The sequence below is a fragment of the Mauremys mutica genome, chromosome 11 (genome assembly GCF_020497125.1).
Source record: "Mauremys mutica isolate MM-2020 ecotype Southern chromosome 11, ASM2049712v1, whole genome shotgun sequence".
NCBI classification, from domain to species: Eukaryota; Metazoa; Chordata; order Testudines; family Geoemydidae; genus Mauremys; species Mauremys mutica.
In genome coordinates, this window is record NC_059082.1 from 25,211,701 (window position 1) to 25,227,543 (window position 15,843).

The 15,843-nt window shown below is 42.4% G+C and overlaps 1 protein-coding gene across 1 annotated transcript in view; it reads right to left on the bottom strand.

The window, feature by feature from the left end:
* The window catches only part of RFX7 (regulatory factor X7), a 106,741-nt gene that overhangs the window by 38,704 nt on the left and 52,194 nt on the right, over window positions 1-15,843 (bottom strand). Inside the window, exons 2-3 of the mRNA XM_044979079.1 lie at window positions 14,571-14,604; window positions 2,757-2,839 (exon numbers count right to left, since the gene is read on the bottom strand). Coding sequence (XP_044835014.1) covers window positions 2,757-2,839; window positions 14,571-14,604 — 117 coding nt within the window. The remainder of the gene's footprint in view (window positions 1-2,756; window positions 2,840-14,570; window positions 14,605-15,843) is intronic.

Below are 15,843 nucleotides of genomic sequence, written 5' to 3' on the forward strand. Positions count from 1 at the left end.
CCATTCATACAACATCTATTCATGTATGCATCCACAGGACCCCAGTTTCAATATAGAGTAGGGGAGGTGGGAGGCAGAAAGGGCCACTTCAGACAGGTTCAAGTACCATACCTCCTATGTTGTCCCAGCCATTGCACCTCTCCTCCACTATATGTACAATGTCTCCCTGATATCCTAACAGGGCATGAAGGGTTTCTTGTTGGGCTGGTCTTCCCAATGCACCCCCATTTTATATGAGCATAAGGAGCTTTCATGCCCCTTACTATTGTATAAATCAGGGTCAGGATATGACACATAATGAAAACAACATTAAAGAAAGGACAATTTACTGCATTCCTGAAACAGGTTTCTGAGAGTCCAGTGTAGTGGGGAAACTGATGGGAAAGCTGTATGCAAGGTAACCCGTCAGTCAAGCAGAATGGAACCACGGAGTATAAAGAACTGTAGCACCTTCTGGATCTCTAATGTGGTTCCCCTAATTGATGCGTTAGACTTTGTACCGTCTGCACTGGGGACACACAGAATGAAGAACTTCATGTAGCCCATCGTATTTAAAAGGTTCTGGTCATCCCTCCTATCTCCCAAACGCATTTTACAGTTTGCCTCAAACTTCCCAGAAATGTCTGTCCTGGCATAAGTTCCTGCTTAGACACCTTTCATGTGGATTGATTGTTTTGGTGACGTTAAAAGTGGATCACAGTAAGGCCTATAATGGAAGGCAAGATTCTTCCTTAAATTACGGAGACAATGGAGTCTCTTCATAATTAAAAAAACATGAGTACTCAAAATATGGGAAATTTCAATCAGCTCTAATAAAAAAACACTTGTTCTGGATATTGGTATGAGGGGGAAACGATTAATCATTACAAGTGTGAGATATGGAGCAGAGGTGAAAGTAAGCCGGTACGGCCCGGTACGGAGGTCCTGTAAGAAAAGGAGACTGGCTGAGGGAGGGAGAAGCCTGCCCCCTGCATAAGAATAGTTTAAACTCAGCTGTTCCCTGAGTGGTTCAGCCCTTGGGGTTAGGAGTGGTTTCTGGCATCCTTGTTAATTTCACTCACAGTAGCTGGGGGGAGTGGGGAGGGTGTGTTTGACCATGGCAGGGGCAGTCCTTGTTTGCCCCCGGGATGAGGGGATCTTGTCTCCAATACTAATATACACAACAAATACAAGCATTTGGCTGCACAGCTTAAATCCAGAGCTAATAAAAGCAGGTGGAAGGGGAAAACTCACTGTCACATTGGTTTCTCGTCTCCTCCCTCCCCCTCCTCCAGCCAGGCTGCAGACAAGGCTCTGCATTCCTCCCCTCCCCACTTCCCCCACAGCAGGGGTTCTCCTCTAGGCTCTAGCTTGCAGTAAGGACACTGGCTGAGATGCCTGCTGCTGCTGCCTGCATAAGAACAGTTTAAACTCAGCTGTTCCCTGCGCAGTTCAATCCCCAGGGTTAGGAGCCATTTCTGGCATCCTTGTTAATTTCACTCCCAGTTGTTGTTGGGGGAGGGTGGGACGGTGTGAGAGACCATGGCAGGGGCAGTTCTTTTCTGCCCCCCGGGATGAGGGAATCTCGTATACACAAAAAACACAATTAAAATCAGGAACCATTTCCAAGTTCAAATCTATCCCATTCCCTCCCCAGCAGAGGATCATGGTTGTGATGTCCAAACTACTTGCAGATCCTCTTTGAAATGTTACTGAACCGTGCAGGGAACAGCTGAGTTTAAACTGTTCTTATGCAGGAGGCAGGCTTCTCCCTCCCTCAGCCAGTCTCCTTGCTCCCTGCTGAAAGCTAGAGGGTAGCCCCTGCAGCTGCTGCTCAGCGCCAGGCAGGGAGAAAGCACGGAGCCTAGTGTCTGCAGCCTGGCTGGAGGAGGAGGGAAGACACGGAGAAAAATGTGACAGTGAGTGTTCACTTTTTCAGGCTTATTCCAGTAGTAAAGTTTTATTACAGACAGTACTGGTAGTAGTAATAGTAGCTTTATTTTCTCTATCTATGTCATGCAATGGGAGGGATCCATGAAGTACATAGGAGAGGTGGGTTGCTTGCGATTGGACCATATGGGTAAGAAATGTAAATTACTTTCACCCCTGCCCAAATCCCAGGGCTCCCAGCCGCCTCTGCAGCTGGTAGCTCCGGGGGTGATTTAAAGGGCCCAGCTCCTAGCTTCAGCTGAATCCCCTAGCCCTTTAAATCCTGATTTAAAAGCCCCAGGATTTAAAGGCCACACCTCTTCCCATAGAGGCCACACCTCTTCTGGTTGAGGCCCCTCCCCCTCCGCAGGACTCTGGAGTACCGGCAAGTCCTTTAAGTTACTTCCGCCCCTGATATGGAGTGATTTCAGAGATGGCAAGGACCTAAATGAACAAATACTGTCAGACCTACCATGAAGTAATAATCATTCTTTCCTATAGTAATATTTTAAGTGCTATATTATACCTCCATTATATAAAAATTGAGGCAACATTCAGACTTGGTCAATAATCAGACTCCCAACCAAAAGCACTTCCTCATAAATATCCTACCATGCAAAGCTTATATTGTCAGATTTGTTATTATGCATCACGGGTTCCCAAAGTTCAGATTTACTGAAGAACTAGTTCTCTGAAAATATTAAAGACACTTTTCCTAAAAAAAATAAAATAAAAAATAAAGAAATGTTACTGTTTCCAGAAACAGTAGATAAATGTGTGTTTGATGGGGAAAAAAAATCTCATGGGAACTATACCAATATTAATATTAAACACCCACACCCACACACCTTTTCTCTCCATTGCTGGGACCCGAAGGCAGTTGAAGGTAGAGGTAGAGTTTCTCTAGGTCTGTAAACTTCTCAACTTCTTGCTAGAAAACAAGGTTTTTTAAAAAAGCAAATGGTAAATGAACAGCATGATGGGTTGTAAAAAAACCCAAACACACATTTTCAAAATGACCCCAAATAAAACAACACGCAACATTTGGCGATGTGAAAGCATTAGACTGCAAGCTCTTTGGGATAGGGACCACCCTTTTGTTCTGTGTTTGTACACCAAGATCCTGGTCCATAACTTGGACACCTAGAGACATTACGGTCAGGCAAATAATAATAAATATTAATTATGATCACCACTTGAAACAAAAGTGAACATTGGAATATTTGCCCTTTTTAACTGTAAAGGAAAAAGTTAATCTTGATAACCAGAAACAGTTTTCCCAGCCAAAAAACACTGTAATGAAAAGGTGTTTAAATTGAAACCTTTCATTATGATTTCCTAGTCTTGGAGGGCCACATTCAACACCCTAAGACCAAAGCATCAGATAATGGCTCTTCTGTAATAAAGCACGATTGTTGGACTGACCATACAACTGCATCAGTAGTCAAACAGAGCAAGCCCTAAAGAAGGCTTTTTTGAAAGTCAAGTTTCTGTATTCCTTGTAAGTGGCTGTCACAGAGTGATTACATCGATACTGATGGCCAGATCCTCAGCTGCTGTACATCACTGTACCTCCACTGACTTCAACAGAGCTATGCCCATTCCTATCACCAGAGGATCTGGCTCAAAGCCTTGAAATCAGTGGTTCTCAACCTATTTACCACTGTGGGCCACATATGCAGCTCTCTATGTGTTATGTGGGCTGCATCCACACAATCTATATATACTACACCTTTACCTCGATATAACGCTGTCCTTGGGTGCCAAAAAATCTTACTGCGTTATAGGTGAAACCGCATTATATTGAACTTGCTTTGATCCACTGGAGTGGGCAGCCCCGCCCGCCCGGAGCACTGCTTTACCGCATTATATCCAAATTCGTGTTATATCGGGTGGCGTTATATTGAAGTAGCGGTGTGCCTTTATGGCCCTGAGGATGTCACATGGGCCACAGCTGTGTGCTGATTGGGTTGCGAGTTGAGAACCACTGCTTTAAATCAAGGACGGTGGTGAAAAACAAAACAAACACAGCAGGCACATGCACACCCGAGCAGCAGGTGCATGACGCAATGTTATCATGAAGGAACTGGGCTTTGGGTGATCCCAGTGCAGTAAATTGGACTCTGAAATATTAGCAAAGTCAATTTTGGTAACCTGGGTAACATATCCAAGCACAGGGCACAGACAAATAAACTGGACTTCCCACAGCAAGGAGCAAATAGTTTCCTTCAGGAAAGTACCAAAGATAAGGTGAACTTATGTTATTTAAATTATAATGTTTATATAAAAATTTACATTTCATTTGTATTAACACTAATTTGAGACGATTATTGCTAAAGTAAAACTAGTTCATGCATAAGCAACATTGAGTAACTATGAGCAACTATTTTTTAACATAAAACAATGCTATCTGGAATGTGATTAATTCATCTCTCCTTGACCGTTACTTCACTTTTAACATTTTTTCAATTAAAAGAGAAAACCAAGTCTAAGAGTGAATGAAACCAAGGAAGAAAGCAACTAATCAGAATTTTAATTTAATTTCAAAGCAGGGTGTCCCCTAATTCAATCAAGGCTGAGAGGAGTCTTGTCAGGTGGCCAAGAGGTCAACACCTCTGAAAAACTACACTGGGGATGTACTCTAAAGTTAATTATTATGTTAATAGCTATTTTGCTTTGTAATTAGTGTATGACTAGCAGCATCACAGTGTAAAACAAAACAAACAATTCTGAGAATGATACAACAAACAACATATATAAAGTCTCCTGAGAGGACTGAGCCACTAAGTAATGAGAAAATATATTCTGAGGAAATAAAGAACTAGACAAAAATTTGTCTGGGGGAGGTGAGACCAGAGAATCAAAGAGCTTTCTAATCCTAAATGGCTAAAACAGGCTAAGACCACAGGGGGGGGGGGGGGAAGGAGAGGACGGACCAGAGGGAGGGGGAGGAGAGAACTTGTGAGAGCCAACAGTAACATGTTGGGCACAATCCATTCAGATACACCACTTTTATAAACTGCGGCAAATCACAAAATCCGGTATTTTTACTGACACTAACCCCTGAAACTTGCTGACTTCATGATTTCTGTGCAACATTTACTGCAATTCATACAAAGTTTGTGGTACTTAAATTACCTTCTCTATGGACAAGTCTCATGTATTTTTCAATACATACTGTGGGGTCACTGAATTCTCTCTGCCCCATGGTCTCCCACCACTGTGGAAGCATCAGGAAAGAGAACTGATTACCCCCACATCTGCTTTACCTAGGCTTAGGCTAAGCAGGTGGTGCTTCAATAACAGCAGGGTCCTTTTCTCTTAGAGCAGGGAGCAAACTGAAAAGGCACTGCAAAGTGTAAGTGTAAAATGCAGCTGGTCCAAGAAGGAGCCACAGGGAAAACCCCATCCCCACAAGAAGAAAGAGAAAAGAGACTCTCCCACCATCAACCCAGGGTAGAGTTCTGTCTTCTTTAAACATTGCCCACTGCATACTGCTTCACTATATTTTTATAATGGGATTTTAGAAAGAAAGGCCCCAGTTTCTGCACATGACAAACTTGCCATCTTGAGACATAAGCAGAAAATGTAACTGGAGTTGAAAAAAGCCAATTCTTCAGCTGGAAGAAAGGGAGATACAAGAACCAACCGCGTATGGTGAAATGGCCACTTTGGGGTTACAGCTGCTTGTAATTTAAGAGGCACAGGCCAGTATCCAGAAAGGGCATGCTGGGAAAATAGCTCCTATAATAGGGCAGTGGTAAAACCATGCAGTGGTAAGAACTAAGAAAGTCCAGGCAGAGACAAAGAAAAGGGCTCTGGTAAAGAGACAGAAGATGGCTTCTATGTCAGGGTCTAGAATTTTTTCCCCTTGTTCATACAAGTGCCTCCCCAACTATACAGAAGCAGGAAAAATATGCCTGGCAAGCAAATTAAATGGGAGGCTCCAGTATGTATTTGCATAGAGAGTCATCCACCCTGATCTGTTTCTGGGTGGAGCTGTGTTTCGCTCCTTCAGTTTCAGGCAGATCCAGAACTGCACTTGCCTAGGATCATGTTCTCTCTCTCTCTCTCTTTTTTTTTTTGTTCCAACAGCCAATGTAGGTTTGAGCAAAAGTCAATCATGAGTTGTAAGGAGCCAAAAGATGAGAACTGCGGATACAGGCAGGGCTGTAGTTCCTTTAAGGGTTTTTAATGAAATAAAGAGCAGCAAAGCTTGAGTGATTTCCTGTTGCCAGACCTGGAGGTGGAATCATAGCCCTTTTTTTTTCTGGCTTTTTGGTGAGGATGGTTTGAAGGATTTGAGCACTGCAGCAGGCTTTTTAGGATGCTATATGCTTTGGGAGTATACTCAACATTTAGCCTTAAGTTTTGAATATTTTTTTTTTAAATAACTTAGTTCCAGGATCGGGTCATCTCAAATCTGGAAAAAGGAAATATGCTACCAGCAAGCCACCAGAGTGGCCCCGCTGATTTTTTTTTTTAAATTAAAAGAATGTACAGCTGGTAAAAACAGTAATAAAATTTGCATATAATGGCAGATTTGCTTTAAAACGTGTCAGACTTCATTAGAATACGTATTCATTCATTACTGATTGACTCTATAGTTTGCTCTTCTACTCTTGTCATTCAATCTTGGCCAAATTCAGACTGTGGCAGAGTAGATTCATCTGATTTATAATCCTGCTCCTTAGTAACACAACCCTGACAGTGGGGGTGAGGGAGAAGGAAGGATTACTAATAAGGAAGAGTTCATCCAAACAGCAGTTACTATTTTAAAAGTGGATGTTTTTAAAAATAACTAACTGCAAGTAAACAAAACTGACATGCAGCATCTCAGGATGGAAAAGTCACTTGTATAAACTACATTTCTGATGCTATGCATACTAACATGAGCCATGCAAAATTCAGGCAGGAATGAACTTGCCTTGTATTAAGTCGGTAAAACACAAAACTTACTATGACTTATAAAAAGAGCTTTGTGCTTGCATTGAAACATTGCTATTTTTGACTCTTCCTACCAGTTTTCACACCTTATATGCTTCAACAAAAAAGTGTGAGGTTTCTAAAATGTCTCTGCAGCAAAGCTTGAAACACACCTGACATTACCAGTCTAGCTTCCCTTGTCTTAAAAGTCCTTTCTGGAGTAGTGAAAGATCATACAACCTTTCAACATGGTAAAATTATTCATTTTTACTCAGAAGTAATACTTCAAAGCTCTGAACAAACACTAACACACAGATAGATAACTCTTGCAGAATACATCAGGGATACTAAAAATCAACAGCAAATTATATCTGTGAACTGCAAGATAATTCTGTGCCTACAGATTTTCCCCCCATCTACTTTTTCAGTGTCCTTTAACTCCTTTTGTAAAATTATCTGACCAGAAAAGACTCACAATTGTGAAGTATAATACAGAAACAGCATGTCTGACCCACTTCAAGCTCTTAGAATATAGCTGAATGGCTAAAGAGAGGTTTTTAATTTAACTCTTCATATAGTAAATCCTGCAAACAAACAGTTCTAGAATTGCTTGAGTTTTACCCTCTTCTCCAGTCCATGGAGATCATCCAGAAGCAGGTTCAGATTTCATCACATTTATATTACCAATCTGATCAGCATTTTAGCAGGCTTCAGGTGTACATTCAGAGCCAAGATTTCATGACCATTATTAGAACACCTTGAGATCAGTGAAGTTATAGCACAGACGAATTTGCTCTGAACCTACTCAAAACACCACAATAAAGTGGTTTTTACTAAAGCTGTGTTTTCACTAAGAAAAAATTTATCACAAGTTTGCAGTTCAAGATAAAAGCTAGGCTCCCCCATAGCAAAGTAGAGTTAAAGACTATGGGGGAGCCATACCTCACCTTGATCTGCTAATTTGTGTAAAGACAACCAACTGCCCCTTCTTCACTAGGACCTACCATACCTTTTTCCTGCTGAAGAGAAAGCCTTCAGCTACACAAGATTTCCATCTTAAAAACAACTCTCCCTCCTCCCCCAACACAATTTGAATCCACATCAGTACTGACCAAAACTGTTACCATCTGAAGCTGTCTGGTGGCCTCTGGTTAATTTACTGGTAGTCTCAGTCCAACTGCAGATGCCAATATTTGGAGGAGGGTACAGTCACTATCATAATACAGGTTAAGTCCCTTTCTCCCCTACAGGACAATAGCTATGTAGAACAGGACTGAAGCACTTCAGTGGTAGGAGAGGGTTTGTACTGCTGCTGCCCATGCTCAAACTCCTCTGTAGATTAGGGACTTCAGTGATCACTGCCATCAATCCAGCACCTCTCACTAGCACTGAATTCCTTTTAAAAGATAAGGGGCAGGGCCAAGAACCTTAACCTTCTTGCTAACTGATCAAACTGTGAGCCACATAATCAGGTTCAGGAGTTCACTTAGTATGTGGCAACATAAATATAACAAGCAATGTCACACTAAGTGAGCACCTACTTCTAGACATGTTTACTACAGTTTAAAAGATGTTGCAATAAATCTTTAATGGATGTTTATCCCACAATTCTTGCTAATTATCCCTTCTGGTTTGCACAGCACAGAATGATTTTCTTATGATCTTCCAAAATCTGACATAATCTGTCAGGATGCAAACAGTGCAGCAAGACACACACAGACAGACAAAAGGCTAAATAACTATAATACGTTATTACTGTTATCCTCTGTCCTCCTAAATTTAAATTGTTGCATCTTGTCTTAAATTAGGTGGTCCCTGCCCCCAGTAGCTTAGTCTTCCTGCATGTCTGTACAGTGCCCCACACTCTGGGGCTGTGTGTCTGGCTAGGATTAGGTGCTACCATAAAGCAGATGCTGAAAAATAGCAAATAATGTTGAGTCTCTACTTACAATGAAAATGTGTTTGCTAGAAACCTTAAGGCAAAACCTAACTGGACAAGATTAAATAGATATGAAGGTGGCAGTAGCATCTTCTCACAGCATACATGACTAAGGAAGAAAGACTTCTTGTACATTCAGTTACCTGAATTAAGGTAAACTGCTAAAAGGTGGTTTTTCCTCCAAAGGGCTTGTTCTTATGTTCTCTATTGCAGTCAGCAATTGAAGTGCTATGACAAAATGGCACTGCCCTTGAACACTCCTTGGTGTTATTATTAAAGAAACTGAAAAGATAAAGGATGCGGATCTGCCTCCTGGGACTATGCACTCAAATGGTGCCAAGAAGTCTGCAAGTCTCTTGAGGAAGCACAGACCATGAAAACTACATGCAAGGCTGAACACTTAAGTGGACTGGACAGACCTGCCCACAAGCCTGGTTTTAGGCTCTTTGGAAGTAGATGGGGTGTAGGGAAGAAGAGATTTGACAGCGTCTAAATGTCCAGATCGCATGGCGTCAGTTGCTGATAGTCATATAAATCTGTTCATACTAAGGCTCGGTCTACACTTTAAACTGATATTGGCATAGCTACGTCAGTGAGGGGTGTGGAAAAAACATAGCTATGGTGACATAGGCTCCTTAGTGCAGACACAGCTGAAATGTGAGATCAGTAAATACGGCAGACAGCCTTTGTCCCCCCAGAAGGTAGAGAGGAGAATGGGCTTGCAGAGAGAAGTTCCTAACACAAGCTCTTCCATAAGGATTTTTAAAAGGCAACGATGTTCTAAGTTCATTGGGCCTGGGAATTCTCAGACTCTCACACAACAGTTTACAGCTTTCAATAGCAAGAAAAGATCTCCTAGCTGAGTTTCCATGTTGTGGTTGGTGTATTCACCACTTCTATTTCCTGTAACCTATTCCGATTCCAGCCTTCTGAACAATGCTATGCTGTATTTATAACTGACTGCATTACATTAAGTATGTATCCTGTCTCAAAGGTACATTACCCAAGAGAGAACCATTCCATTATGGATGGAGATCTGATCTCTTTAGCAGGACAGACAGGGAAGCATTTGAAATGGAAGGTGAGAGCATAAGGAAACCCTTGTGATAGTCTAAATCAAGTTGTGGAGATTGTTCTTTAGCATTACAGACTAAAGATCTACCTAGGAAAATGGCTAAATTGTCCAGCTGACCAGAATAATTCAAAAACCCATCCAACAAGTGAAGGGAAACATTTAGTGTATGTCCACACTGCCAAAAAAAAACAAACACAAAAGCAAATTTTGGAGTCTGAGTCTACAGACTTGGGCCCTGAGACTTGCTGCCCAGATTTTTATTCCCCCACTCTCCAAATGTTGACTACCCTTGGTGGCTGCTAGACAAGCCGATGATCTGCACTTAAAAATCCTAAATCCAAGACTATTAGTATGAAACCTGTTTCCAGCGCTAACACAATTTTCTTGTAAATGCACAGAATGCGAACAATTTGCTCCTATATTCTTCTTCTGGTGCTGCTCAGGGCCGCCCAGAGGGGGGGGGCAAAGGGGGCAATTTGCCCCGGAGCCCGGGCTCCGCAGGGGCCCCCAAGAGAACAGCAGAGGCTCCCGCCTCCGCCCCTCTCCTGGAGCCTCAGTGCATCAAGCACCGAGTCTCCGCCGGTGCCCCTGAGCCCCGCCCCGCCCCGAGCCGCGTGGTGAGGGGGCGGGGCTGGGAGCACCGGGCTGAGCTCAGCTCCCTCCGCTCAGCGTGGAGCTCCCAGCCCCGCCCCCTCACCACGCGGCTCTGAGCGGGACGGAGCTCAGGCCCCGCCGGCCACACGCTGCGGCTGTTCTGCGAGGCGCTGAGACTCCGGGAGAGGAGTCAGCCGGGGGTAAGAGGCTGGGGCCGGGGCGGGGGGGAAGCGGGACCCGCCGCCGAAGCGCAGCCCGGTCTTCGGTGGCGGGGGGCCCCTTCCTTTGCAGGACCCGCCGCCGAAGTGCCCCGAAGACCTGCGGCGGGGACCCCCCCCCGCCGAATTACCGCCGAAGACCGGGCTGCGCTTCGGCGGCGGGTCCCGCTTCGGCGGTAATTCGGCGGTGGGGGGCTCCCGCCGCGGGTCTTCGGGAAACTTCGGCAGCGGGTCCCGGAACGGAAGGGCCCCCCGCCGCCGAAGACCCCGGGCCCCCGGAATCCTCTGGGCGGCCCTGGTGCTGCTTAAGCAGTTCTGCCCTATATTGCACTGTGAAAAGAGTTAATTATATTTGCTTCTACCTGCTGCAACTTGCCTTTGTGCCACTGACCTCCCCTATCAGGGTCCTCTGCTCAAGGATGAACTTCAACCTACTTTAGAGGCAATACGAGGAGCAACTGCCATTGGTGGCATTAAGGAAGAAGGAGGCAGGAGGCCACTTTCATCCTCAGGCTGAATATCGAATGCACCCAAGAATCCCTTTAAGTGTAGGCAAGACTGGATCAGAAGCTGGTCCTTGAAAGGACATGGATACAAAAATACAGCTTAGTTTAAGGAAATATCATTTAGCTACCATAAATTAGGGTAACTTTATTCTCAGAAAAAACACTTTGGAAATCCAAGTTATCCTTTGACAACTCATCTTTAAAATGTCCCTAGCATGCTCAGCCATATGGCTACACAGATACCATATGAAGGTAGCTAGAGGGCATCTTGAGCCATAACTTTATTAAATACTCATTTCTGGGTGAAATTCCATGACCTCTTATGCAGGAGGTCAGACTAAGTGATCATAATGCTCTTTTTTATCCCTCAAATCTATAAAAATGAATGCTTCCTGGCTTAAACGTAGGTGCAAGATCACAGTATTAAGGGAGTGGGATTTATGCTGATTATAGTATAAACTGTTTCTGATTTAGGGAATGTCTATACAGCAATAAAAGACACAAGGCATAGCCATGGCAAGCCTGGATCAGGTGACACAGGCTCATTGGGGGTGGGGTCGGGGTCTAAAAATTGCAGAGTGGACATTCAGGCTCGGGTAGAACCCAGGCTCCAACCCAAGCATCTACACTGCTAATTTTACCACCCCCACCATCCTAAGCCCTGCCAGCCCGAGTCAATTGACCCTGGCTCTGAGACTTGGTGCCATGGGGTTTTTTTACTGCTGTGTATACATATCCCTAGAGCCCTAAATGGCTTGGCATCTGTCTTCCTAAGATGGCTCTCCCCGTGAAATACTACTTCAATTGCAGTCAGTGCAGGCATTCTAGGCAGAGCTCCTTATGTATGTATGTAAGGGAGGGAGCTGATCAGAGGACATACTTTGAGGACTCTAACTTCAGAAATAAACCCTTCTGCCCAAAGCAGTCAAGACCTATAAGGCATACGGCAAAGCTGGTCTCTGGGCGAATGTTTGGGATCTTGACAATGGTGTGGAATTGTTTACAGAAGGGTATGGATTCGTTTTTTCAGGAGTGACACAGGATGGAGAAGGTCGTATTTATGGATGGGCTATATCTGTGGAGAGAAGCCACTAGCCACTAGCTTGCTATCAGGATGGATAAAAGTCAATGTATTTAAATTAAATTTTTTCATTTAAATTAAATACAGGTTTGTTTATTCAAACTAAACCTATTTAAAATACATTTTAAACTGATAACCTATGTTAAGGCATAAAATTATTGTATCAGAATAATTTAAAGTAAATACACAAAATATTAAGTAGTACATATTTGCTGCCAAGTTTTAAAGAAAGCTAAACCCTGAACTGGTGGATGTCATTGACTAAGCACCTGGAATCAGAGTCTGTTGAAGTGCTAAACCTGCTTTTGATAGCAATAGCCTCCTTCTGCAGGTGCTGAGATTATTTTCTTCATTTCAGTTTATTCAGCTAGCTCAAAGTTAAAAACCATTTGGAAGTTGAAAAAAGCAGGAAAATTTGTTTTCCTCTTCCAAAACTAAGGGCTTGTCTACACTGGCAATTTACAACACTGCAACTTTCTCGCTCATGGGTGTGAAAAAACACCCCCAGAGTGCAGCAAGTTTCAGCACTGTAAAGTGCCAGTGTAGACAGTGCACTAGCGCTGATAGCTACACCCCTCGTGGAGGTTGTTATTTTAGAGTGCTGGGAGAGCTCCCTCTCAGCACTGCGCCACGACCACACAAGGCACATTAAAGCGCTGCCGTGGCAGCGCTTTAGCATTGCCTGTGTAGACTAGCCCTAAGTGTAAGAGTTTGAGAATTTCTAGTTCTAAAATCCTGAAGGACACAGTAGCCAGAAATAATTGATTCAATTCACTAACTACAATTCACTAAATTATTAAACTACTGTTAGTTTTAAATGCAAAACTTGTTCTGGTACATTTTTCTTACATTTCCAGCACATTTAAGGTAGGTTTATATAATTAAAAATATTAATTACATTAATTAAAAACATTTTAATTGCATTTCAATTTCCATCCAGATAGAACTTTACAAAAATCACAAGTAAAAAATATATCATCTAGTAAATAAGAAATGCATCATTCACCATTTTCTAACATAATAAAATGTTAACATTAAGCAACTGATAAATGTAAATTAAGCTTTACAATTGCTTTAGCAAATATGTATAAGATACATAGTGTATACTCCTAGTTACCAAAAAGAAGCACCAATTTAACGCAAAGACTATATTTAGTTGGAAAGCAACACATTTTCACTGTTACTAACCAACGAGTATCAACCCTTTTTTTAGGAAAGTAAGGGAACAGTATAATGGCAATACGCAATTAAAAGTGATGATTTAAAACAATGTTTCCAGTATGCTGATTTAAATCATTAGTAAAATCAGTGATTTAAACTGCTTTGATTTAAATCAATTCACCCTTGCTTGCTATGGCAATTTTTGGATTAGTTTGACTCTTTTACCTTTTAGGGCTCAAAGAACTTGGAACAGGCAATCTTTGTCTATCCTGTAGCTTAAACACGTACAAGAATCTTATAAAATCATACTGTATATTGTGATAGCACTTAGGAGTCCCAGTCCCTATTGTGCTAAGCACTATACAGACACACAACCACAATATAGTATCTGCCCCAAAGACCTTGCAAAGGATGACGTACTGAAATTAATCAAGCCATTGTAATAAATCAAATGTAACTGTACAATCCCTGCTGGTAAAGGGGCCTGATCCTGTGAAGTACATAGTACCTTATGAGGCTAATTGGAGTGGAAGACTCAGCTCCTAGCAGGATCAGGCCTAGAGACAGCAAATGTCCCTGTAAAACACTGAATGCACTGGTGGGGAAAAAATCAATAGCTCCTGTGAAAGCAACAGTGCAAAATATCCCTTATTGCCATGGCAATATACAGTAGTTTTCAATCTGAGGTGCACAGTCCCCTGGCAGTCCACATACTACGTCTAAGATTTCCAAAAGGGTTTGCTAAGATTTCCAAAGAGGTCCACACCTCCATTTAAAATTTTTTAGGGGTCCGCAAATGAAAAAAGTTTGAAAACCACTGATCTAGCCTGACTGACTAGCCCTACAGATGAAATTATTGGACAGTATGGGCATCATCCAGTGATATTACTAGCCAGGGCATCATCAACCTGTACCAATCTTGAAGCTGTCTCCTGTGATGTGGGCACGTGTCCACTGAGAACTGAACTGAGATCACTAAATTCACTTCTCATAGGCCACTGGACAGTTGACAGATGGTAACTACCTTATGTCACTACCCCAGGTTAATTTTTCCAATGGTGCATAGTGATGAAGGGCTCCATAATCACTGCCAATTCCCATCAGCCATCCATAGTGGTCTTAGAACACTTTTTAATATTTGGAAAATCAAAGTTCTACTTACCAAAATGCAGTCCACCTTAGATTGTACAGTTTTGCTGGGGGGGGAAAGAAGAGAGAAGTTTCAGGTTAATCTGTACAGCAATGAAATAAAATGTTACATAGTAGAATTTCCAACTGCTGTTATGCTGAGAAGCTACAAACTTAATTCCTGGCTATTTATGCAAGAATACTCATCCTGTAACTTTCTAGAAGAAACATTTTCCAGAAATAGTTGTTATTTAAAACACATGTTTTTTTTTCTGACAAGGGTTATAAGTTTAATGCAATCTCATGCTGCACTGGGAAACTCTATTCTGAGTTACCGAGTGGCTAACACTTCCACAAAGTGGCATTGACAGATGCTCATTATTTCTTGGGATTGGGCTCTGGGATGGTATTAAGTGTTTTTGCAACTGGTAACTGCTTCAGATTCTTTTGATTTGTCCACCTATAAAAATAATTTAATTAAATCTTATTTGACATATGAATTTCTGGTTGTCTTGAACAGCTTCTACAGTCAACCACAGCTGGTTTTTTACTGACAACTTAGTGTTTCCAATAAATAATCTAATCGATTTAATAGTACTACCTTTCATCTGGTTACAGGAGGATGAGAATGAGTGTACTGCGTACAGATGTGGTCTCCTCATCTCTAAAAAGATAGAACTAGAAAAGGTTCAGAGAAGGGCAACTAAAACGATTAGGGGTTTGGAATGGGTCCCCATATGAGGAGAGATTAAAGAGGCTAGGACTTTTCAGCTTGGAAAAGAGGAGACTAAGGGGGGATATGATAGAGGTGTATAAAATCATGAGTGATGTGGAGAAAGTAGATAAGGAAAAGTTATTTACTTATTCCCATAATACAAGAACTAGGGGCCACCAAATGAAATTAATGGGCAGCAGGTTTAAAACAAATAAAAGGAAGTTCTTCTTCACACAGCACACAGTCAACTTGTGGAACTCCTTGCCTGAGGAGGTTGTGAAGGCTAGGACTATAACAGCATTTAAAAGAGAACTGGATAAATTCATGGAGGTTAAGTCCATTAATGGCTATTAGCCAGGATGGGTAAGGAATGGTGTCCCTAGCCTCTGTTTGTCAGAGGGTGAAGACGGATGGCAGGAGAGAGATCACTTGATCGTTACCTGTTAGGTTCACTCCCCCTGGGGCATCTGGCATTGGCCACTGTCGGCAGACAGGTATACTGGGCTAGATGGACCATTGGTCTGACCCAGTACGGCTATTCTTATGTTCTTATGAAAAAGTAATGAGAGTCACATCACAAGTAATTTCACTT